At 42.2% G+C, this 14596-nt stretch overlaps 1 protein-coding gene across 17 annotated transcripts in view; it reads right to left on the bottom strand.

Moving 5' to 3' along the window:
* The window catches only part of ALDH18A1 (aldehyde dehydrogenase 18 family member A1), a 49849-nt gene that overhangs the window by 13961 nt on the left and 21292 nt on the right, over nt 1-14596 (bottom strand). For 6 of the 17 annotated variants that reach the window (XM_074831595.1, XM_074831597.1, XM_074831598.1 and 3 more), the window contains 6 exons: nt 8142-8365; nt 6393-6542; nt 6198-6302; nt 4607-4765; nt 3922-4012; nt 2190-2314 (listed from right to left, as the gene is read on the bottom strand). In XM_074831595.1, the coding sequence (XP_074687696.1) occupies nt 2190-2314; nt 3922-4012; nt 4607-4765; nt 6198-6302; nt 6393-6542; nt 8142-8365 (854 nt within the window). The other 11 variants (XM_074831603.1, XM_074831604.1, XM_074831602.1 and 8 more) reach the window with 6 other exon arrangements.

Below are 14596 nucleotides of genomic sequence, written 5' to 3'. Positions count from 1 at the left end.
ATTTCCCCTTCTGACATTTCACTGGTTCAAGCCAAAATACAAAAACACAAACCCAAATACCAGATGTTACCTGCTGAAGAGGTACTGCCTGTGGTCTCCTTCATTTCTTTTCCTGATCAAGGTATGAGCAGCATTATCCGACCACTGTATTTAATTACATGTCATTTATTTGACTGCGAAAGGTTCTCTGCTTCCTCTCTTCTACATTTTCCTAATATGGTTCTACAATTGGATATTACAGTCCATGTTCACTAGGAGACACCACCGGTCAGAGACGTCTATCGCATCAAACTCGACTACCACAAGACCATCAACTGCTCCATTTTTCCTCAAATTTCATGCTGATAATCAAGATTTGTAATTTGAGCTACCATCTGTTTATTCTATTATTGATGTTACAGTTTTCAGAAAATAATCACCCAATTTTCAACTGTAACAATTTTCTGTTACAACAGCCGCATTGAGATTTGCCTCTATGTGACTCAGACTTAAAGATACCAAATAGCTCTAACAGGTTATTATTTTTACAATACAAGTACTCTCTGACCTTGGCAGCTTTCCCCTCAATACCTGGATTTGTTTAAACTATTCCAGAAGCCATATCAAGGGAAAGTTGTTTCTAAATAAGCTCTGTACATCCCATAGTTAGAAACAGAACACGCAAATGCCTCCTCCTTTTGCCACCTTCGAGTCCATGCTCTGACACTGAAATATGCCTTATACAATTCTTCAGGAAAGGACACAAAACATGGTAACTGGTGAAGAATTTCACTTTGGTCTTCCTCTGCTTAGTCAATATCTACTTCAGTTTTTACAGACAAACTTCCAGAAGGGCTCTTAGGAAGCCCACACCAATTAATACTACTGTAGTGCATATCCCAGCATCATGAGACACATATGCTGAAGTCTTACACCAACACCCGTGTTTATGCACTCACAGCAACGAATACCCAGGGCATCCAACTGTACACAGCACTAAAAACCATCTACCCTCCTACCTCTACTTATCTTGTACTCAAGAACTGAAGTATCTTCATCTCCACCAATATATCCTTCAGAAGCAAAGAGCACACTTACAAACTCAGAAAGGAGACAGATACCACACCAGATTCAAATGACGGGGATTCCCAAAGTCTTTGGATTATCACACAAGAAAGAAGTGAGGACTGACCTTATTTTAATTTAAAACACCAATTTAATCCAGTTCCAGATGTCACATTTTACAAACTACTGGGACATAATTCATTAGTTGCTCTTTTCAATTCACATGGACCTAAAAGAGAAGCTAAAGGAACCCGTACACCCCTCCAGGATACTCACACAACAGCTGAGGCTGGAAAGGGTCTCTGGAGATCATACAGTTCAACCACCTGCTCAAAGCAGGGTCAACTAGAGCAAGTTACTCAGGACACCATCCAGTCAGGTTTTAAACATCTCCAAACATTGAAATTCCACAAGTTCTCTCGGGAACCTGCTCCAGCACTTCAGCAACCTCACTGTAAAATTCTTGCATTTCAGTTTAATTTCTTGTATTTCAATCTGTGCCCATTGCCTCTTATCTGTTCCCTAGATACCACTGAAAAGAGTCTGGCTCTGTCTTATCTACACCTTCCCTTCAGGTATTTATACACAAACCTCCTCTTCTCTGGGGTAAACAGTCCTAGCTCTCAGCCTCTCCTGGTGTGACAGATGCTCCGACTCTTAAATCATAGTAATGGCTCTCCGCTGGATTCACTGTAGTATGCCATGTCCTTCTTCTACTGTGGTGTCCAGAACCAGACACTCTACAGATGTTGTCTCACTAATGCTGAGTAGAGGGAAATAATAATTTCCCTCAACCTGCTGGCTATGTTCTTTCTCGTGCGACCCAGGATGCTGTTGGCCTGGTTTACCCAAAGCGCACATTGCTGGCTCATGTTCCACTTTGCTGTCTACCAGGACCCCTATGTCCTTTTCAATGAACCTGCTTTTAGCCAGTGAACTCCCCGGCCAATACCGGTGAATGGAGTTGTGCCTCGCTAGGGGTAAGACACAGCATTTCCCATTATTGAACTCCACAAGGTTCCTGTCTGCCCATTTCTGCAGCCTGTCAAAATCCATCTGAACAGCAGCACAATCATCTCGTCTATCTCCCTTTCCCATGTCTTCCTTTCCTTCCCAATAACAAAACAAACGTTCTATATTTCTACCTTGGCTTCCATGCCTCCCATTCCCACACGGGATTTGGTTCCAAATGTTACAGACTGCTGGTCTCCTGGGTAGAATATGTCAATGAGCTTTGCATCATCAGATCCTGGAGGGCTGTCAAAGAGTCCTGAAACAAATAATAAAAATCTGTTAGTGTTATATACCCTCATCTCCAAAGCTCACCCATGAAAAAGAAAAAAAGAATAAAATTCATGAGACTGAAAAAAGCTGTATTCCACTTTACAGGATTGAAAACTTTAACTGAACCCTGCTTTTTGTGGGACTGAAAGCATGAGACACTTAACAGGCAGACTCAAGAAGTATAGCTTCACTGAAAGCGTAACGAGTAAGAAACAAAAACCCACAGGCTGAATAGCTGCATGCAAGCTGGGAGGTAGTGACATTTGGTTGAGGTTACAGATATGGTTTACAGCTTTTATACATTCAAAATCAGGACTTACGTATACAAGCCCACAACTGAACAGGCAAAGGATAGTCCTCCTCACAAAAATCTCAGATTACATTCTTGAATACTGGGTTGTACAGTGATAAATGGGGCAATTCAGAAGTATGTAAAAAGGGTAACTATTGAATTCTGCTAAGAAGGAACACAACACTACAGAGACATACTCATTTTTTTAAAAGATCTAGTAATTTTATGTAACTGTGTTTGGAGTTGAATGATGCTTTGGTTTACATAACACATTAAATCTAAACTCTACAACCATATTTCCCAGAAATTCTGTGTGAACAAATACTGGCATTACAAATTAGAAGGCACAAGTGCAGACCACCTGTGTCCTTCCTTGATATCTTGGGAAGGAGAAGACACACATCTTTCCATAAACAAGATGTCACATTGAATGAATAAGCCTGTAGGATGGGGGTGTTGACTGTAAATTTTTTTAAAAAGTTGTTTTGACTATTGCTTTTATGAGTCATTCTCAGGCATTTCAACTAGAATCAACCACAAAATCCAGCTGAATCTGCTAAAAGAAACTGTTTATAGGAAGGTACCTCCTTCCTCCTCAGGGCCTACAATATGTGCCAGTGTCCAGGATCCACCGAAAAAAAAAAACATCTGGAGAAGAGAAAAAGACTATGTGACTTGAGTGATGTGGACTGCACTGATCTGAAACCACACCCACTACCCTTCTCTCTCTCGAAAAGGAACTTCAACATCCATAGGTGACAGACTCATGTCACAGCAGCACAGCTCAGAAGACTAGAGCAGTGTAAGCCAAATGTCTGGGAGACAGAAAAAGCTAGTGACTTCCAGGTATCTGGAAGGCAATGACCAGGACCTGTAATGCACCTGTAATTCACTGAAAGACAGAACTTGCTGCCAGAAGAAACAAGCTACTGTAGAATAGTATTTGGCTTACACTCCTGATTCTAAACACATAGCCTTTATCCTGCATATTACTCATGACTGTATCAAACATTTCTGTGAAGCCAGCAGAAGTACCATAGTACCTATGGTATTCTGCATTCTGGAACAAGTCTCAAGTTCATATGTGTTCTCACCCATCCAGATTCAACAGTGTGGCAGACAGTCTTTGGCTTATACAACAGCATCAGCATTGGCTATATGCCTTAAGGAGTTATGTGGTACATTGTAATTGTCCCTTTAAAAGATATGAACTCAATAGACCAGTAAAACCCAAACACTGGTTGGTTTGACTATCTGATGTACTTCAATAAAGCAAGAAAGTAAAGAAATGACTCACAAACCTTCTACGTCTGAGAGGACAATCAGAAGATCAGTTTTCATTTCCACAGCCAGTCGTGCTGCCAGACTGTCGTTATCCTTCACACTAATCACCTGCAATGCACATGCATATCAGCAGCACTGAATAGCAGGAAGAACTAAGAAACTGTTTGGCCACAACATACAAAAGCAAACTACCTCAGCACTACCAAGTCCTTCTGAGCTACTTTGTTCACACCCACTGGAAACTTAGAAGGTGATCTTTGTGTCAAAGTACATATGCTTTTGGAATGCAGTAAAGCAGTATCAAAATGATAAGCAGTGTGATCAGCACCTGCATTCTCCACCTTGATGCCCAGTGGCAGAAGCAGAGGTACTAACTGAGCCTGCTTTAAGTGGAGGTGCTGGAATAGATGACCTGCAGAAGTCCCTTCCAGCTTCAACTACTCAGTGAAAACTAAACTGGGCATGCTTGCTCTTGGCAGAGCAGACATCATCTGCCATGCTTTCACCCCAGAGTACTGTATCATGCCAGAAACAGACAGGTCAGCATAGTGTTCCAGTACCCTCTGTCCACATTACTAATTTTTGGTATGTTTTTTTCCCTGCTGCAGGCTTCAGAGGTCCCCACTTATAGAATTAGTGAAGTACACATTAGTGCTGTACCATCTACAAGCAGAATCCAGCCCCTTGCAATACTTTACCCACATTTACCCCCTGCAGATCACTGTTCGGCTCTGGAGGTGGAACAACTGCATCATTAGTGTTAATTATAGGGACTATATTCATTCTTAAAAGCTCATGCAATGTTCCATTTAAGTTCCGACGCTTCTGCTCATCATGAAAATCCAGGTTGGTGACTAAAATCTAAAAGGAGGCAAAAAAATTAATATATACATAGCCTATCACTTTTCCTGATAAGAACATCATGAACATATGTATTAACATCTCATAACAGATCAGGCATGCCCTTCAGGTCACTAAAGAAACATAAGCAACATTTAAAGGATAAAGAATATAAGTGAGACATGTTCTTTCCACAACATTTTCAGGTTTATATGCCTTAACTTCCACTGGAACCTATAATGGCCTTTCTCAAGCTGACAGATCACAGGCTTCAGGAACCAGTTTCGAAAAAAAAAACCATAAGCAGAACATAAATGCTGATGATAACTACTAAAGCCCTAAACAATCTGATAGATTGCTCAAGACACTGCCGTTCATGTTTTTCCTTGCAGTGTAATGTTTCTACTGTTGCAAGCAGAAGGGATGCTTTGTCTCAAGACTTCTCTTCAGCTCTAGAACTCACTTTCTTTTCTGAAAGAATCTTGGTCTTAAAGCCTCCTGCAGGCAGACACCACCTCTTTCTTTCTGGCATTTTAAGCTAAAAAAACCCTCAATGTCTGCTCTGAAGAGACATTTTTTAAACTTTTACTCTGCCATTGGACATTTGAGAACTAAGCAAACAACTCCATCACACAAATGTTACAACAGCAATTTGAATCAATGTGTACGCTGACTTTTTTGGCATGGGCAATTAATTCTTTTAAATCAAAGGAATGATAGCTGTCTACAGACTTGAACAAGATTATAATCCAGCACATATTATTATAGTGATTGTTAGCTATACTGTAAACATTTTCATGATATCAGCTATACTGTATTATAGGAAGAAGTTCCTCCAAGCGAGGCTCCTAAATTAATTAAAAGTGTCTAAACAAATAAGGCCTTATAGTTGATGCAATTCTGTATTCTCAGAGTATTTAAGATAAGCAAAGCCTGTTTAAGAGTAGTTCAATTAATACAGTTGCAGCATGCAGTATAGGTAGAAGACCCAGGCTAGGGACACCATCACCCACAAGTTAGAAAGGTTTAAGGAGCAGATGGACAGCAAGTTCTGAAGTGTGGATATCACTTCTGTCAGCTTTACAGAACATGTGGCAGTTCAGCCTCTTGTGATTTTTAAACCCTCACTTCAGATCACCAACTTTGGCAGACACCATCCCCCACTCCCACCCGGCACCCCATACCTAAGAGCAGGACACACACGAACTCCAAAAAAAAAAAAAAAAGCCTGTTTGCTTCACCTTGACGACAGATAACTCCATCTCAGAAACACTTAGCAAGTCACTCCTGTGTAAGCTACCATTTACACTACAATAATAAGGCCCAAAAGTAGGATGGCAATGGAAATACAAGACTACAATAAAGACAGCAGCATATAAAACATGGATAAAATCCAACAATTCTATCATTGACTGAAGTAGCAAGTCAGTCTAGGAAAGAAGGAATCCCTTACTTGAGCTGCACAGATGCTGTACTGCGTAAACATGGCCTCATACAGAGCCATTAGTCCACTCTGGCCAGCTGCTGCACAGGCTCGGGCCTCCAAGACTGGAATAGCCTACAAAGATAAAGAACATCTGTCAGGCAGTGACTTGAGCAGGTACTACCCAATGTTCAAGAAGAAGCAGGAGTGCCACCTGCCACTCACCATATCTTTTAGCTGATTCTGGCCTGAATGAAGCGCTTGCCTCACACTCTGAGAAAGCAAGATCTCATGACGTAAGCGCTGCTTTCCAAAAGCTACAGCACCACTGGTGACAATCATCATCTCTCGGCCCTGATTTTGAAGCATTGACACCTGTAAATACAGAATGCAAGAAATAGAGCCTGGAGTATGACTACTGCTAGCATGACAATTCTGGCTGTTACAGGCAACCTTATGATCACCAGTTCTTGCTGACACAAGGATTTTGCTTCATCCATGGATGCGCAAAGCAAGGCAACCACTAAGATATTCCTGCACGTCTTCCTAGCCACTCAGCAACTATGAAAAAGACTGTATGCAATCTTCAGCTTCTGCTAAACTTTCTTTTCACAATACTAATTTTTACAACAGTCATGCTGAATTTTCACAATACTTATTACACAGTAACACATCTACACCCCTTGCCCCTCCACCTCCATTGCTACAGATAAGGAAAGATAAGATGAAAAAGCTGTCAAGTAGCAGCTGTACCTTCCGCCAACCTTCTTATTCACCACCCATTCTCAAGACTGACATTATACAGTAACTTTGTATTCCAATAGTGAAGAAGCTAACTCTGATAGCACAGCTTTTAATTACTTTTTCCTTATATGCATCTGTCCAGATTCCTTTCAAAGCTCTAAAGCTAAATGTCTTAGACGAATTTAATTTATGTTAACTTTACTTCCCAGAGAAGACATGTCCATCTCCCTCAAGGTCATAATTTCATTTTGGAGAACCAATCCATGAGTTGATCCCATCAGTTTTTCCTACAAGTAACAAGGTTTCAAGCTTTCTCCTGAAGGAAATCGGCAAATGCTCAGGTAATCAAGAAGAGACTACTCTTTCTGCAGACTTCACAAACTTCAGTGCCACTAGATCCAATTAATGCCCCAGTCATGTCTTAACTATTGCATAAAAATCTCACTGTGCAAATCTCTCTATACTGGGTCTGGCCGAGACGGAGTGAACTTTCTTCATAAGGGCCCATATGGTGCTGTGTTTTGGAATTCAGGACTAAAACACTGTTGATAATATTCCAATGTTTTGCCTATTGCTAAATAGTACTTGCAGAGCTTCAAGGCTTTCTTTTTCCCACTATGTCCCATCACAGCAGGTAAGGTAAGGGCGGAGCAAGAAGTTCAGAGAGGACACATTAGGGACGGTTGACAGGAACGGGCCAGAGGGACATTCCATACCGTATAACATCATGCTCAGTAATAAAACTGGGGTAGCAGAATAGGAAAGCGCAGGGGGTTGTCTTCCAAGGTAGCTGTCACTCGGGGACTAGCTGGGAATTGGTCTGCTTGCACTAGGTAGTGAGTTATTGTCTTAGCATCACTTGTTTCTTTTCCCCTTTCCTTCACTTATTAAACTGTCTTTATTTCAGCACATGAGTTTTCTTACTTTTGCTCTTCCTATTTTCTTCCTAATCTGACTGGTGGTGGGGTGGAGGTATGGGGAGCAAACAAGCATCTGTATGGGTGCTTAGCTGCTGGCTGGGGTCAGCCCACCACACCTTCCAAAACCGACTTACTGAGTTACATGGTTTATGCTACCACAGCACAGGGGGATGAAAAAGGGAAAGGCCAACACGTTGCTTTAAAGGGCCATCACTGCTTTATGAGTTTTTTTCTACAATCTCCCATGCCATCCAACAATTACCAAGTATCTGAAATTAAAACAAACATTCCACTTCAGTCACAGAATTACCTGCTCTACAATAGACGCCAGCCTCCCAAGGGCCAAGCCGCACTCGTCCCCTCGAGTCACAACAGCACTACCCAGCTTCACTACAATCCGCTTCGCATGCTTCAGCTCGCTGCGGTGTGCAAACGATTTTCCATGTGCACGGCTGAGCGGCATGGTGATAAATGGGATGTTGCTCCAACAGCGGATGGATTCATTCCTTAACCTTTGGTTATGGCGAGGAAGATCTGGGGGGAGAGGGGGTGGCGGGGGAGAGAGGAGAGGGGGGAGGGGGGGGGGGGGGGGGAGCGGGGAGGAGGGGGGGGGAGCAGGGGGGGGGAGGGAGAGAAATGTCGTCTTAAGTGTTTCATTTAGACTTTAATCCCTTGAAGTCATGTAACATTTCCTCCCTATCCAAGGCTAAAGCTCACAATAGGCTTCTCAGTGACTGGGAATGAAAGGCTAGCTTTCAAGTCATCAAAATAAAGTGATAACCAATAATATCTGATCAGCAGTAAGCATTCCTAAAGTATATAAGGCAATATCGCATGGGTCACAGAGCTTTGACTCTGGGCATCTAGAAGACCAAACTGAAGGACACTGTGAAAGAGCCCATACAGCCCACATCAGAAGTAAGTACTAGTTTTAAAAACGGTCTCCTTTGCCTTGCTTCATTAGATACAGCTAGAGAGCTTTTCTGTCTGCAGTAGTACAGAAAGCTTGACTGTTAGGAAAGAAAAGAAACACAGCTTTTAGAACATCCCTGAGTTGGGTACTTTTGCACATTGCTCAACCAGGGGCAGTAGAAGGGGGATGATGGACTCGTGAACTGGAAGTCTCCTTCCTATAGGATAATTAGTTGTTGGAGGTACAAGAGACAGTCACAGTATTACACAGGTAAGATACAAGATACACAAGGCTGACACTTTGTCCAAATCAATGAGCTAGGCAACATTCCTCAGCAAAATCTTTGTTTTCAAAATGCCTGCAAAGGACATTAAGACCACTATCAGCACAGCAGATTAAAGAGCATAGTGACTATTAAGGTACAATCACAAGGAACAGCCTGGATCCTTTCTAACTGACAAAGAAGTGGACCCAAACACATACAGTCCCACAGTTAAGCTGAAGGAATGAAGGCAGATGGAAAGCATTGCCAACACACTTCATATGACGTTTTGCAGAGCCACAGTGAATTTTGTCTGAAAAAGGAGTCGTGTAGATACCTGTAGTCTAAGTGTGTCAACTGGATAATATAATATGGAAAGCCATATTACATGAAAAAAATTTGAAACTACATTTTCTTATCTTCCATTTAGTTCTTCTATTACTATTCAGAAACTGCATTAAACCAACTCAACTTTTAGACAGTCTCAAAAATACCAGCCTAGCAAAAAAGAGGAAGAACACCTCTGACATAATTACAGAAAAAATGGCTACTGAGGCTACACTCTGGTGCCAGAAGTGCAACTTAGTCAAAAGATGGCACACATTCAGAAAAATTATGGAGATCATCATACTGGATGCTACAGAAAGGCATTTAAAGAACAATGCAATCATCAGGCACAATCAGCATGGGTCCATAAAGGGAAAGTCCTGTTTAACTAATTTGATATCCTTCTATGACAAGGTCACCCACCCAGTGGATGAAGGGAAGGCGGTAGATGCAGTTTTTCAGGATTTTACTGAGGCTTGTCATACTGTTCCTCACAGCATCCTTCCAAACAAGTTGTCCAACTGTGAGATGAGCAGATTCATGGTGCACTGGATGGAGAACTGGCTGGACAGCAGAGCTCAAGGGGCTGCAGTGAATGGGGCTACGTCTGGCTGATGACCACTCCCCAGTGGTGTTCTTCAAGGCTTTCCTAGGACCAGCACTACTCAGTATTTTTATTGGTGATCTGGATGCAGGAGTCCATTGCACCATTAGCACGTTTACTGATGATACTAAACTGGGAGGTGCTGTTGACTCTCCCAAGGGACAAGAGGCCTTGCAGAAGGACGTAGATAGATCGGAGCACTGGGCAATCCTCACCGGCATGAAATGTAACAAGAAGAAATGCCGGATTCTGCCCTGGGGACAGAGTAACACTGGGCCCAAGTATCAACTGGGAGAGGAGTGGCTGGGGAAAGCCTTGCAGAGAGGGCTCTGGGGGTGCTGGGGGGCAGCAGCTCAGCAGGAGCCAGCAGCGTGTCCTGGCCCCAAGAGGGCAACCCGCGTCCCGGGGGCATCTACCCCGGCATGGCCAGCGGCCCAGAGCGGGGACTGTCCTGCCATGGCCAGTGCTGGCGCGCCCTCACCTGGAGCGCTGGTGGCCGGGCTGGGCCCCACCACTGGAGAAGGATGTGAAGGGCCTCAAATGTGTCCCGAGGAGGGGAACTGAGCTGGGGAGGGGCTGGGAGGCAGGTCCTGCCAGGGGAGGCTGAGGGCTCCGGGCTGGTCCCATCTGGGGAGAAGGGGGCTGAGGGGCCACCTCAGGCCTCTCTGCAGGATCCACAGATGGGATGCCTGGGAATGGCTCAAAACTGCACCAGGGGAGGTTCAGACCAGACATAAGGAAGCATTTCTTTATCAAGAGGGTGTTCAAACCCTGGAACAGGCTTCTTGGAGAGGGGCTCGATGCCCCCAGCCTGTCAGGGTTGAAGAGACATTTGCACAATGCCCTTAATAACATTCTCTAACTTCTGGTCAGCCCTGAAGTGGCCAGGGAGATGGACTAGATGATCATTGTAGATCCCTTCCAACTGAAAATATTCTATTCTAGCCAATCCTAACCAGTATCTCCTCTGAAGATGTAGAGGCTTCTTTAAAAATCAGTAAACTGAATCTTATGACATGGTCAGAGTTACCTGATTTTATTTAATCTGTTCAGTCTCTCTAATTTTGATACTTTATAATACAGAATAGATTAATTCATAACTTGAAGTGACTATTCTGGGTGTTTCTTCTGCTGAAGACAGACATGGATGAACACAGTGCTACAGAAGAGAGAAACTTGTCATTTAACAATGTTTTAAATAAACAAATCTTTTGTTCATTATACATGCAGAAGAAGCTTAAATGATTAATCTTAACTGAGGGCTGCACTAACATGTCATACATATAAAAGTAGAAAATGGAATCTGGAGAGGAGTTTCGTTTGCCTGTCATTTTCATAGGGGGCATTCATGTGAATGTAAATAAGGCCTACAATACATATGAAAGAATAGTTGAAAGAGTCCAATTTAACTGTTCTTTCCAGTATTATACATTACTATACAGTATTCGCTTATCCCACACAGTATGACCAGAAAGGAGTAAAGACAATTTATTTCCCATTTTGTTGGTTAGAACTTCAGGGTTTAGAAGGTTCCAAGGCGGCGGCGTTTGTTGAGGGATAACCAGTATCTGAAAAAACACCACTTAGTTTTTCAGAAAAACAGGAAAAAGACAATGGTTCTAGAACAAGCAGAAAATTTCATTCATCTCCACTGAAGTCCTAATTGCTAACCTTGTTCTATGACTGCATAAACCTACCTTTTTTAGTTATTTTAGACTGAACTGAGATATCAGCTCCCATGTTACATAAGCAAAACATTTCTGGTGATGCAAGCCCATTAACTTGCCTTATATGCAATTAGGGAGAAACGGATATAGCCATCCAGTCAACTTTTTGGACAAATAGGTTTCTAGGCATTCCAGTGTTTATATCCAGTACCTTGTCAACAGTTTCACTTCCTTAATAATGAAGGGGAAATATGAAAAGATTTAAGTATTTGGCACTGCAGATCCTTTCAGGTAATGTGCATGAAGCTGGCTTCTGAGGAGTAAAGAAGCAGAATTTCAAAACACACAAGCTGAACACGATCACAACAGCAACAGTAGAGAACAAAAAAAAACCTGTGATAAATGCCAATCTAGCTTTAGAACGTAACTGATGAAGTAACCAGAGTTGTTCCAATCCTGTATACTGACTACTGTTAATACTAAGGAATAATTTTCACAGTGTTAAATATGAGTAATTTACTGACTTTGAAGAACACAGAATACGTAGAAATACTGCAAATGCAGAAATCAACAGAGCTATAGAAAAAAACAAGTTTATCATTTTTAAGATTTCAACATTCATTAATTCATATAAACATCAACAAAATAGAACTCTTAACACACAGACCAATGGGAAATTAATTTTGCATGCAACAGTAAACAGTTAATCTCTTGATCTAATACAGTTGATCTATCCCTGCCTTCTCTATTTCAGACCACCAATCAAATAGACAGTGAATGGTACTCTCAAGTTAGATTTTCAGGGAACAACTATTTACAGGGCACCTATGTATTTCCACTCAGGTTTCCTGCAAGCATCTTTCCACTTTTATCTAATCTGAGTAAATTTGAGCTTCACACCTTGCTTTACTCAAGACATCTGTAGGCTGAAAATGCAGATGGGGGTACGGGCACAATCAGATCTTGTTTTCCAGGAATGTATGAGGCTGAAATAAAGAACTTTTACAGTAGCAGTACTTTCACAACTGATTTTTTTTTGCTTTAAATGCACATCAGAATGAAAAATACACCCTCCCAGACAACCAGCTGAATATTATTGAATTAAGGGAGGAAGTAACATTAAGAAAGCAGAGCTTCAACTGCAGCTCACTCTAGAGGTTATAAGTTTTGAATGATGTTAATGAGGTGATTTTACTTGCAACATAGTAAGGAGAATAGGCGTGCCCAGACACATACTGATCAACATTATTACAAACATGTGCTTTCTCATACATACATAAACGGGAAATGGCTGCGATGGCATGTGGCGGTAACACAAAGCACCATCCAGGGGAACGGACAAGAGGGCTCAGAGCAGCTCGACACAACATTTTGGGATGCCTTCTGCAAATCAAGGATATCTGTAAGTTAAAAGGGAGGGAGGAAGGGGAAAAACTGGTTAAATATCAGTGAATTTCCATCTATATTTCTCTCCTCTCCTGTCTCCGCCTAGTCCTCTTTGCCCTGTACAGTCTTAACACAATTTCCTTGTGCAAGAGACAGGCAGCCCACTCTCTCCATTTTGCAGAATTCTGACCGTGACTTAGAAGAACTGAAGGCCCCTGTTCCCCACCTGCTGACAGAAGATCATTATTAAAGATCCAGAACAAAACATGGTTCCCCAAGAAGGGAAAAGACTATTACTGAGTGTGCCTACAATGGAGAAAAGTCATAACTTTGTCTGCAGAGAAGCCTGGAAGAAAAAAAAAATAACATGTAGAGAAGTTGTATCATCCAGACTTCTCCGTACGTGCCACAAAAGAGCATCTATCTACTATACTTCCATGTATCTCAGCGCTATTCAGTATAGAAGATATGCTGATTCACTTTTCCCTGAGCATTACCAAATGACAAGACACTAACCACGATTACAAGTAAGGACACCAATTTCCAAGATATCTGGCATTAGTTTCCCTTGACTGAACTTGTAAATACTCAGGATTCTTGAAATCAAAACCCACTAGAGCAAGCACCCAGCAAACAAGGGATACAAAATCTGCGATTTCCTATAACAAGTCTAGCTGAAGTAATGCATCTAGTATCACAAAGGAAACAAAGGAGATAAAGAAGAATCCAGTTCTCTCAGGCAGTGCTTAAGCCATGAAACCTCCTCTTCTCCTTTTAGAAAATTTTGCTTCCAATCCATCCCTCTGCATCATTGGAACAGAGCTAACAACATTGCATAAGCTGTGGTAGAGAGAAGGTATTGAAGAGAGGACAAGGAGAGCTCAAACTAGCTGCACTGGAAGACTGCCATTACAAGTACCGTGACAATTATAGCGCCTGGCAGTTCTGGCATACATGTACAGGAACACTTGAAGTTGCTTCATTACTCTGCATCAGTGTATTGTTATTATACCTCATTATAATCCTTACCAAAACATACACTTCTACATAAGACAAGGCAGTTACCAGCAGATAATGGTTCTGCTGTTTCAGCTAGTAAAGATTACATAGGATGGCATTTTAACAATATTAATCTGCAGTGTCCCTGAAATGGCAGTCTTGACCACTGTCGGGATGAGGCAGACAACGGACTCAGAGCAGATGATACAACTGAGCAAGTAGTCCAAGTTTTCTTCTCATAACAGGGCAAGCTTAAAGGAGCTGGTGAACAGAACTAACTAGACATTCTGTCTTTGAACCCTTAGCAGCCACCTCATGCACATGCCCCTGGAAGGCACAACAGTTCCCACAGTTCGTATGTCTGGCTGTTTGACTTCTCCACCTTGAAGTTCACCCTGGCATCTACTGTCAGCCATCATCTTCCCAGTAGGTCTTAATTGTGTCTCAGAGGGATGTTCAAAGTCCAGTAGCTCCTGACAACCTGAACTGGCAAACAGCAGGTCCTTTACCCAGAACCCCTTCCACCACAGTCATCCTGAGTGGAACTGCCTGTTCCTCTTCAGCTCCCTTCACAGACCTTCTGTTCACCCCCAGACTTCTGTTACAA

The sequence above is a fragment of the Strix aluco genome, chromosome 7, assembly GCF_031877795.1.
Source record: "Strix aluco isolate bStrAlu1 chromosome 7, bStrAlu1.hap1, whole genome shotgun sequence".
Lineage (NCBI taxonomy): Eukaryota > Metazoa > Chordata > Aves > Strigiformes > Strigidae > Strix > Strix aluco.
The sequence above is the reverse complement of the archived record's forward strand: the minus strand, read 5'-3'. Positions and strand labels throughout refer to the sequence as shown.